Source organism: Netta rufina (assembly GCF_964035555.1).
Source record: "Netta rufina genome assembly, chromosome: 1".
NCBI lineage: Eukaryota > Metazoa > Chordata > Aves > Anseriformes > Anatidae > Netta > Netta rufina.
The window spans coordinates 94811952-94823292 of NC_140123.1; the positions used below are offsets into that span (position 1 = coordinate 94811952).

Genomic DNA, 11341 nt, shown 5'->3' on the forward strand with positions numbered 1-11341 from the left:
AGAAGAAAAAAAAATAAGCACTAGTTTATTAAAAATGGGATGAGGGGGAGAAAATAAATAAATAATAAAGAATAAAGTTAATCCCTTATATTTCTGTAGGGAAAAATAATCTCTTCTTCCTCCCTTCCTCTCCCACTCACACACATGCTCACACACAGTGAGCCAGCAGTGGCCATGCTGCAATGTAGCTGGGAGGTGGAGAAGACAAGCACACCATCCCTAACCCACAACACAAGGATGTCATGCACAAATTCCCAGACCTGCTGAAGCAAAGATGCATTGAAAGACTGTCAGGCACCTGTCTGGTTTTTATTACTTTCAAGAGCATTAGGCATCGTTCAGAACTAGATAAGTATCCAATTCCCAGGTGTGTTTTGAGTCAAGTTACCAGACCCACTGGGAATTTCCCATTGCTAGCTCTGAATGAAAGGCTATGTATATTTTTTTAACTCAAATAAAATTATATTAAAAAAAAAGTTTCTTGTCAAAGTAAACACATACAAAAAGGAAAGGGAAAATGTCTTATCAGAGCACAAGAGCATGCTATCTGCAACATTTTCTGGTAATGACATGTGATGGTTTCAGGCTTTAGAAAAAGTAATGAATTTAAGATACAAGACAAGTTTTTGCTCTTTTTCTTTTTAGATTGATAAAAGAGAACAAATTGACTAACAGAATATTTCTGACAATAGCTTGGTGGCACTATGGAAATTTTATTTTAAACCTATGTCCTTTTTTCAGGCAATTATTTTCACACCAGGGAGAATTCTTTAGTACAAATTAGACAGTGGTAGTCTAGATGAGAAGGATAATATATCGCAAACACATCTACTACATTTAAATCTTCTCAGCACATCCCTTGAGGCAGACAAATAAAACAGACCTGGCAGAGCTAAGTAATTTACCAAAGCCCACACAGTACATCTGCAAGCGAACCAAGATATAAATCTGATGTTCTTGACTCCTAGCCTTTTGCTTGTTTTTAATAGCACATATTGATCTTTCATTGTCCTTAATGTCTAAAAATAGCAGACTCACAAATCAAATCTTGCACAAAATACATTTGAGACTGAAAGATCATCCAGGCAGAGACCATCTCTCTGTACATACTGCTTGGTGGTACTTAATGAATAGAGGAGCAATGCTCAGATGTAAACCCAGAAAGTCACTGTAGCTTTTGTGTGTGCCATACCGGAGTTTAAGAGGTAAAGTGCATGTTCATCTAATTACCTCTGTATTAGTTCTATCATCACAGTGTTTAAGTTAAATTCCCCCGTCTTTTCACCTGTGCCTCAAGTAAGGTGCAAATCTGGCTTTAATGCTACAGGTCAGCACCACCTTATTTTCATAACTCCTACAGCAAAATAGTTGCATCATGAGCCCTGATATAGAGGCTGTAGGGGTAGAGAATTCCATATGTTTGGTTTTGGTTTTAAAAGGTTCTTATTGTACAAATGAAATTTTGGACAAAGATTGAAATCTCTACAGTGATACCTTAGAAGAGTATATTATGAATAAAGACAGGGTGAAAGTAGTATAATAGGAATATTACACATGCACCTGGATGTCTCAGCTCTCAGCTGGAAACCCCACACCAAATTTTATAGTCCTGTAGATGTGCAAAACTCCTCTTGCCCCAGAAATATGGGCACTGTATTTTTCTGTGTACACTCCTGTCTTCCACTGCTGAGATCTTACTCCAAGCTGAACAGTGAAGCAACCTTCCTAAGAGAAGACTGAAAGCAGGTGGTTCTTATGGGCTAGCTGGTTCAGTCTTGTTCAACAGAAAGTCTGTCTCAGAGGATATCCACAGTAAATGGAACCTCAAAATCCTCTTGACATCATGGCCATCAGCCAAAATCATGCAGTCAGGAATAGCCTGCAATACTTGCCCCCCTCATTTCAATTTATCACATAGCTTTTAATCCCTTTTTTTCATAGGATTGAAATTTTAAAATAAAAATCTCTTGTTGTCATAGACTGCCCCAAGTAAAACAAAAGCTGAGTGGGTCTGTCCTTACACACAACCTGCAATAGGCTGACTCAGAGCTGCAAATCACTGTGTTTCAGCCCAAATATATATTTGACTCCATGATTTTTTTTCCCCTAACTTTCTTTTAGTGTTTTCTTTTTGAAGTCTACCATCAGAAAGTGAAATAATACATGGTAAGGGTATGTGACACAACATATTATTGTGTAAGCTAACAGAGAAACCTTAAATTAAGTGTGCTGTGAAGAAGTGCATCAAGTCATTCTGGGTCACCACACCAAGCCCTTATACCACTGTCAGACAGTGGTAAGCATAAGCCTAAATAGTAGTAGACAGCGTGAACAATCTGTAACCTCAAAATAACTGTACTGGGCTACTTTTCAAAAGTGATGAATGTGGAGGTGTCATCAACTTTGTTATTAATTCTAATCAGTCAAAGGTGGGGTTGTAACCTTACCCTCATATCAGCAATGACTGGAGGGGATTATTTTGTCATTTTCATAGACCGCACTGTGCAAATATTAAGCACATCAAAAGCCTTTCACTCTAGCAGCAAGAAAAATTGCTGATGGGGTGCACAGACCCTGTGGGAGGGAGTCACCTTAGTTCATGCTCCTAGGCTCTCTGGAGAGAAACACCCCACACGTATCAGGAGCCAGAGCACGGTCCCAACTTCTTGTCAAAGCAGTCTGAACATAGTGTCACAGATGTGACCAAGTCCTCTACAGCCTAACCTGTGGGCAAATAGCATCCCCACCCCAGCACAGATACCTTGCAGCAGGAGCCCAGCTCTATGTCAACTTTAAAGCAGACAGAAATTTAACAGGCTGACTTCAGTTCACAAGCCAATCTTCACAGTGCTGCTCAGGTCTTGTTGATTCTTACCTGTTGAACAGGAATAATAACCATGTAGAGAATAAATAAGATTTTTAGGTACATTGGTTGTATAGTAATGGGATTATCCAAAACAGTAACTAATGGCTGATTTCAGATACATGGAACTAATCCCAGCACTGTCAGCAGGACCTTTTTGTTCCCATTCAAAAGCAAAACTATAAAAATGCTGCAATATTACCTTAGCTGTTTTTTTTTTTTGTTTTTTTGTTTTTTGTTTTTTTAAAAAAAGTCTCCTTCACCAAAACCTGTAATTTATTTTGCTTCCTATGTTGTAACAAGGACCAAAATTCAGCTTGTGACTCTCTCTGCATAGTGCCAACCCTGGAAGGGGGACAAGAAAGCAATAGGAATGGTATCCACAACAGTGCCATTCAGGAAGACTTTTATGACCCTGGCTACAGCCTATCAAGCTGTAACTGCACATTAAGTATAATTAGAAAAAGAAAAAGAAGGAAAGAAGAAGAAGAAGAAGAAGAAGAAGAAGAAGAAGAAGAAGAAGAAGAAGAAGAAGAAGAAGAAGAAGAAGAAGAAGAAGAAGAAGAAGAAGAAGAAGGAAAGTAATACAGCTATTAATTTTACTTCATAGGTAACTTGCCCAACAATCAATTTCTTAGGCAGTGCTCACTCGTGATTCCCTAGCCTGTGCAAACATAAAACAAACAGACCAAAACTGCTATTAATTTAAGGTTAAGACCTAAGTGAAAGCTACAATGTATAGGGGCTGATTACCACTCATTCAAAATGCTTTGAGTTTAGAGGAGTGAGACAGCAGCCAAGGGGAATCATCAGAGGTCTCACCAGCTCACAGCGTGTTGAAAGTCCAGCATGCAGTGAGATGAACAGGTGTCAGATAAAGCCCACAGCAGTGCAACCTAATCCTCCCTCTGCCTTTCTCCTGCACCAGGGAGCAGGGACAGATGGAGCAGGAAGCTGTGGAGCTGCCTCACAAGGGTTTACAGGGGCTGGCAGCTGCCCCACACAGCCAGGATTGTCCTTCAGTCACCACCAGCCACCCTGATTTCACTGGACACCCATCAGCCATGGCAACTTAGCAGGGCCTGAGCATCCAGCCTCAAGGTCTTCACTGGACTGTAAGGTTCCTGTTTAAATAGATCACTCTAGTTATAGCTTTAATTAATTTTAAATGAATTATTTTGGTCTCACAATTTTCCTGTTTATTTTGAAGAAGTCCAATTAGTGCTGAACTAAGAAGCTCAACAGGCTCCCCAGCTCTCATCTGCCCTGAAGGGATCCAATTAAAGTGAGACACTAGTCAAAATGTCAAACCACAGCTATTTTTAAAGCCATTGTACAACAGATCTATAGCTACATATAAACAACATGTATACTGAATAAATCAGGCAATACTTGTAAACCTAAAGCCTAAAACTCCCTCCCTCAAGATGCAGCTTATTCCATTAACCAAGAACATGTTCAGAACTTACAGCAAGTAATGAAAGACAATTAAAACCACGGTGTATAATAAAATGTGTGCAAATTAGACAATAGTGTATGATAAAGGTGTAAATGCAGAAAAAGTAGGAAGAAAAGGAACAAGCAAGGTAAACCCATGCAATGCAGACTTGCAGAAATCTCTCTGTTCTGCTTTCAGATCCATAGAGGATCACTGGCAATCACTTCAAGGGCCTCTGCAAGCATGGGACATTTTAATCTGGAATCCTTGTGATCCACTTACAGACTTTTTCTGTATCAGCTATCACAAATATTTGGAAAGCATTATAAGGCCTTTCTCATACACACAGCCCTCACTAGATATAGTCTTTTTCTTGATTTCAATGTACTTATTTCAAAAATCCTAACTCTCATTCTAGGTCTGAAATTATTTTGTCTGTCAATGGAAAATGAACAGGTATTAAATCATTGTAGAATGGGAGACTAAATTAAAAACAGAGATGGGTCAAAATTTCAGATTAGGGTTAGTTTTTAATGAGCTGTAACTCAAGCCTAATTCAATTAATCTTCTTGACTTCTGCAGAAAATTACCTTCCTCTTTTCGAATGGTTAAATGAATTTTTCCTAACTGCAGCAGGAACAGTGGGTATTTGGTCAGAGCACAGGAAGGCAACACTGTTTCAAAGGCACTTCAATATTTTTTAATTTAATCTCATCACCTTTTTAATGAAGACTCTAGATTTCCTGCTCACTTCAAAGTTAAATTTCTCCAGCAAATAGATTAGAGACATGTGAGTGTTAGGAGTGACACACTCCTTCAGGACAGCCCATCCAGGGGTCACTGGTCTCAGCAAGCCACCATGAAGCAGCAAAGAACAGGTAGGAAGCCAGTCCAGAGTGGTGTCTGAGATAACAAGGAAGACATCAAGACCACCCCTGGCTGCTTCTGGCCCTCTCTGCCTCCAGTTCAGTGATGCCACCATCTCTGGGGCAGGGAGGTTCTATGAAATACTATACCTGCTCTTCTGGCTCTGCCAGAGCTCTGCAAAAGAAATAGCCTTTTCGGAAGGTGCTGCACTTCTGCATTTGTCTCTTGTATATTGCTGCTGAGTTCCTCCATCATTTGGCATGGAAGATCTTCTTTAGACTAAAAAAATTGCACAGGAAATCTCAAAAAGGATGATTTTGTCATTTGATTTCCAGTGTTCTTCCTTCACACCTGTGAAATGAACACTAAAATGGTAAGATCTTTACAGTTCTGTTTGTGCATTACGTGAGAAGTGAAATGTAAACATGACCTGCACTGCAATACCAAAAAATATAATAATGATAAAAATTAAAATAAAATAAAAAATGAAGGTCCTAGTAGTTCAGTAAGGGAAAAAGAAAGAGAAATTAAGATTAGTAAACACAGTAGAAGTATGTTCACTTTTCTGCCTGGTTCTAACAGGTAGAAAAAGTGCATCAGTCTTCATGCTAAAGCTTCCCTTGACAGTCACCACTCCTCAGTGTCTGATGTGTGGCAATAACTGGAAATTACTACTGGAGAAGCATGGTAACACAGTGTGGTAACAGCTGGCAAGTGGCTTTCTAAACATAGCATTATAAATGTAAAAGGTAGAGTACCAAGAACACCCTGAATTACCTGAGTTTGAAGAGAAGATTTAATAGAATGAAAGCAGAATCATCTAGAGTAGTTATTGCAGTCCTGAAAAAGATCAGAAACTAAACTACCCATGTTTGCTCTACCTGAAACTCTCTGTGTGACTTCACAGGGAAGAGAAATGATGTGCATTTCTATGGACTGCCATTTGTGCCCCCAGAATGAAAGATTTTTTTTTATTGCTTTTGATTATCTTCTAAATAACTGATGTGTGGCAGACTTGTTCAGAGGATATATATTGGTATTTATTATTTGATGTATACCGTTTAGCTGAGGTTTGATTAGTAACATGTAGTTAATAATGTGCAAATAATTAAAGGAAAACCATCACATCCTCTCTATGTAAACCCAATTTGTTGGGAATATTCATTTGCCTTATAAATTCCTTTTTGCTGATATTTTTCCTGATCTGCTGAGTTATCCCTTCCACCGCTGAGCAATAAGATTTTATTTTCTGCCTGAGATGGGATGGGTTCTCCAAGTCACAGCTCTGCAACACAACCAGGATTTTCTTCAGCCAGAGGACACCCTGAATCAGACTTTGAACTTGGAATGGTTGCCTATCTCCATATCTCTTAACATGATATGTTATCTTACAGATTTATTTCTCTACAGCAGCTCAGAGAGTGAGGTCCAGCAGAGCTGTGAAAGGAAGGTAACAAAGCTCACAGTTAGTCCCAGTCATCTGAATTCAACACCACAGACCATGACAGTGTTCCCCAGGAGCTTTGCTGATGTTTGTGCATTGGCCACCAATCCAAACCTCAAACGTGACTAAAAGGTATCTTCAGCCCTTGGGGGAGCCAAGTCAGCCTGTGGATTACAGGCTCAGGAGTTAGCTCCAACACAGAAAAAGCTTTTACCAGAGTTTCTCAGTTAGCCTAGGCAAGTGCTGAATGTGGCGATGTAGGTTTGTTACAAAAATCACCTGCCAGGGATCAAAAGGATGTCACAAAGCAAGTCACGCGCATTCGCAACAAGCAATCTTAGACTCAGCAGCAGGCAAGTAACTCACTGATGAAATACAGAAAGAAGAGCTGCATTTAATGAAGAAATGTTAAGACTTTGCTCACAGACTCAATGCATGTTATTATATATGTACTTGAGAAGGAAAAGGCATCAAATAGGTTACACACCATAACATTGCTTTCTAAACTCAACCTCATATGAGGTCAAGCCTATTATCTTGCTGGTATGTGTTTTTTTACATACTCTTCTCTGCCTATTTGAAAGAAAAAAAGAAAAAAGAAAAAAAAAAAAGAAAAAAAAAAAAGGATTTGGGAAAGCAGAGGGTCCTTATTAAAACACTTCTTCTTTCTCTGTTACAGGAATGACATGCCAAGCTCGAAGTTCATACATTACGAGTGAGATCCTGTGGGGTTATCGTTTCACCCCTGTCCTCACTCTGGAGGATGGATTTTATGAAGTTGACTACAATAGTTTTCATGAAACATATGAGACCAACACACCAGTTTACAGTGCCAAAGAGCTGGCAGAGATGGCCAGCCGAGCAGAACTGCCCCTGACTTGGTCTGTTTCCAGCAAGCTGGACCAGCATGCTGAGCTGGAAACTGAAGAGGAAGAGAAAAATCAAGAAGACCAAAATGAAAGAAATGGTGATGTGGCAAACCTAGAGAACGAGTCCAAACTGTAGAACCACCAGAGGTGTAAGAACCACACGACCTTCTTTATCTTCTCCCTTTTTGTTCCCCTTTCCTTTCTTCCACACACTTTTATTTTCTTCCCTGTCATTCTTAATTCTGGGAAAATAAATATTTGAGATGTGAAATATCTACCTGCCCAATTTAAACTCAAGAGATTCACAGACTAAGCAAAGGCATAGGTTAAAGCTGCAATACCCATTACTTCCAGTGGAATCTCCATCCCCACCCTGCAAACAACCGACAGTTTCCTCTGCACCTCACCGACTTCAGACCTCCAGGTTTACTAAAACTGACCAAAAAAAGCCACCGGAATATAATCAAGGTATATAAAAAGGCAAGGCTAATTGATGTTCATCAAAGCAATGGGCCTTGACTCCATTTTTTTTATATATATTTCAGGACAGTTTTGTAAACTGGTCAGCAAGCCTTTATGAAATGGGCCTTGCAGCTTTAAGAGGAAGGTGAGCAGAGGGCTCTGCAACCCAACACGATACTGTACATATGCCTTATGTAATTAATTTCTCTTTACATTTAGTAATAAACAACGCATGTACAAAAGTACTGTAGTAAAGGTCTTCTAAATAATGTACATAGTTGTGTAATTAATGTAGGTTTAGAAAACGAGTTCTAGAAATATCGGGATGCAAAAACAAACTACCCATGAAATAAGCACTTCTCTTCTAACATTTGGAGTCTCATACTGATTTCTCCCCTTATATTTATGGCTCTTATAGTGCATGACATCTTCAGTGTACCAGACTGGCAGCTATTTAGAGTACCTCACTGTTTCCCAAACAGGTCATTTTTCTCACTCTAAAAAGCCATAAGTCTGGGAGAGGGCAGGGTAGAAAAATTGTAACATAATTACTGATATACTGTGAAAATGTTTACAAATAAGGCAAACTATTCCTGGGTATTTTCTTGGCAGTTCAATCTAAATTTAGACTGTGGCAAACAAGAATTTCCTGCGTACTCCTAGTCTAGCAAGCATGTTCCATGCAGAGGTATTAGCCTTTATGTGCAATATCCAGGGAAACAACTCCTTTCTCCCCACCCAAACCATGGGATTTAAATGGAGCAAGTTGCTGCACGAGCAGCACAGGCCACTGAAAACCAAGTGTGGTCCTGTAGCGAGCAGATCATAACCACCTAGCTGGAAAACAGCTGAATTTCAGCTGAAGCCATAATGGAAGAAATTCTCTTGCCAACAGCATCGGTGCTTTGTCAGTCCCAAAACAAGTCACAAAACACGTGCCATCCCTGGGTAACAGGTTTCAATAGGGCTTCTCAGCAAAATGCATAGATTCTGCCACCCGTGTTCAGAAGCAGGGGTCCCTAGATTAGCTCCTTGGCTGCTGTAAACCACTGTAAATCCTGTACATCCTAGCTTAACAACTTTAACATTACCAGTTGCATAGCTCACGCCACAACACCTGCACCAGCAGGGGAGCTGATCCAAACGGCCCTCTGCTCATGGACACACTGTGTGATGGATGCTGCTCCCGCAGCACAGCAGTGCCCAGCACCAAGGACTCTGCCCAGCATGTGTTAAATGCTGCCTCTTCAATGCAGGTTGTGATGCTTTTGGTGGGTTTTCGCTCTGGCCCATCCACAACAACATTCCTGTCAATGAAGGAAAGGAAGCTGCAGCCTTAATTTGCTTGGTTTTGGTTTGTTTGTGTTGTTTTCTTTTAATACCTGCCCACTGCAGAACGGAGAAATATATTGAAAGGAGTCTGAAGCATTTTAGTACAGAAACATTTACATTAAAATGGGAAGGAAAAAAAAAAAAAAAAAAACAACTCAGGAGAATCTCAGTGGGCAGGTAGAAATTTTGCACTGTGATATAGCTTTCACTCCAAGTCCATACACATTCTCTGTTTTTTGCTGAAACAACTGCCCCTCGCCAGTTTTCACCTAGTGTGGCTAATCCACAGGGTTTTGCAGGTTCTCCAGCTGTGCTTAATACCAAGGCAGGAAGAGCAGGGTGTGGGAGAAAGGTTTGCCACCAGGGATGGGCAGGTCAGGCTGGATGGGAAGTCTTTTGTTTCATCTCTGAGCATCTTTCCTGAAAGGCTTTCACAGAGCAGCGTGATTTAAGTAATGGTTCAGAATATGGTTTTGGTTTTTTGTTCCCTCCAGTTGGGATGGATGATTTTGTCAACCAGGTAAAGGTTATTTATGCTGAAGTTTTCTGAGATACAGCTCCTTTTGCTATAGACCTCTTAAAGCTTGGTCTTCTGTCCTGGTACCAGAACCAGCCCAGCACTCCCACTGACACATCACAGCCCATCTGTAAGGCCACCCACGAGGGGCACCCAGAACTTTTAAGGCAGGGTCACTCCAAAGCTCTGCTGGAAGACAGAAGCCTTACAGCAGAAGACCCAGGGGTAACACGTGGGTAGGGAAGAGCCTGTGTCAGTCTGCAGTCCTAGCAAAAGGTGCATGATCTGAAGGCAAACAATTCCTCTGAGGATAAACCTGCTTTTTGCTCTTGGAATTTACTGGGCCACTCTATAATTCATTGCTGCAGTTTAAGAAAAGTTTATGTTGATTAGAACAGCAGCTCAGGGCCCTAACAGAACCTTTTTTTGTGTCCTCAAGCACAAAAAAAATAGACTTTACGCCACTGGGGCATGCGCATGTGTAAGCTATATTTTTGTGAATAGGGCACTTAAAGCTTAAGGTGTGTGTGTTTGTCTCTTTCTCTCTCTCTCCCCCTGTATTTTATTGTCTTTGGTATTCATGTAGTATGGACTGTAAAGTTTATGAAATCTCATTTTTGTAACATAAGCTTAAAAAAAATAGAAGCCTCCAAAGCTTTCAATGGGGAAGCTTCACGTAAACTTTGTACTAGAATGTCCCTATCAAACACCTCTATTTTTCTACAATGATTGATTAAGCAGTTTAACAATGTATTTTGTGTCAATGATTTCAACTGAACTGGTAAAAAGACAATTAAGAATTGAATGCTGTTAATTAACAATGGATTTTCAAGCCGTACATATTGAGTGGTGTTTTCATTATAACAACTTAACCTGAAAACTTCATCTCCTAAACCTTAACAATATCCTTTGAAAACAGTGCCCAAATGAAATATTGTTGGCAAATCACATTTAAGAATCATGAATCATGTAATGTTTTATTTGATTAGATATATCATTAATCAAGATCCATTACATACCTATATATTTCATTAATACATTTTGATGTCTTTTTCTCAGCTTATCTTGTGATTTCCAGAAGCAAAAGAAATTCCAGAGATAAATGTGAGTTTGCAGTCATCTACTGCGGCACTCAGTTCCTTCTTCAATGAACAGAAATGCTGCAGAGATTCTTCATACAAACACATGCATAGTGTTGTACTGTCAACTCTGGCTCTTTCTCACTCTCTCTCTTTTTTTTTTTTTTTATTTTGTTTCTGGTTTTGGCATTTATCTTTTGTTTTGGTTTGGTTTTAGAGGGTTTTGAGTTTGTTTTTTTATTACAACACACTATTTTTTTTTCCCTCACGTTTCCAAACCATATCTTTCAGGTGGTGATAACAGATACAAATATATTGCTTTTCACAGGGCAATGGAAATTTATATTGGGTGAGAATTTGACCTTCAGAGAGTACTTCAAGTTCCATCTTAATATTTAGCAATAAATACCATCTTACCAGCATTGAAATACATTCAAAATATCATTTCAAAATAAGCAACAAAAAATACA

General features: G+C 39.5%; 1 protein-coding gene across 1 annotated transcript in view; it reads left to right on the forward strand.

Moving 5' to 3' along the window:
* Positions 1 to 7617, forward strand: part of KCNJ6 (potassium inwardly rectifying channel subfamily J member 6) — a gene marked incomplete at both ends in the record, with an annotated part of 112025 nt that extends 104408 nt beyond the window's left edge. Inside the window, one exon of the mRNA XM_084291060.1 lies at positions 7292 to 7617. Within this exon, the coding sequence (XP_084147186.1) occupies positions 7292 to 7617 (326 nt within the window). The remainder of the gene's footprint in view (positions 1 to 7291) is intronic.
* Positions 7618 to 11341: the final 3724 nt, after the last annotated feature.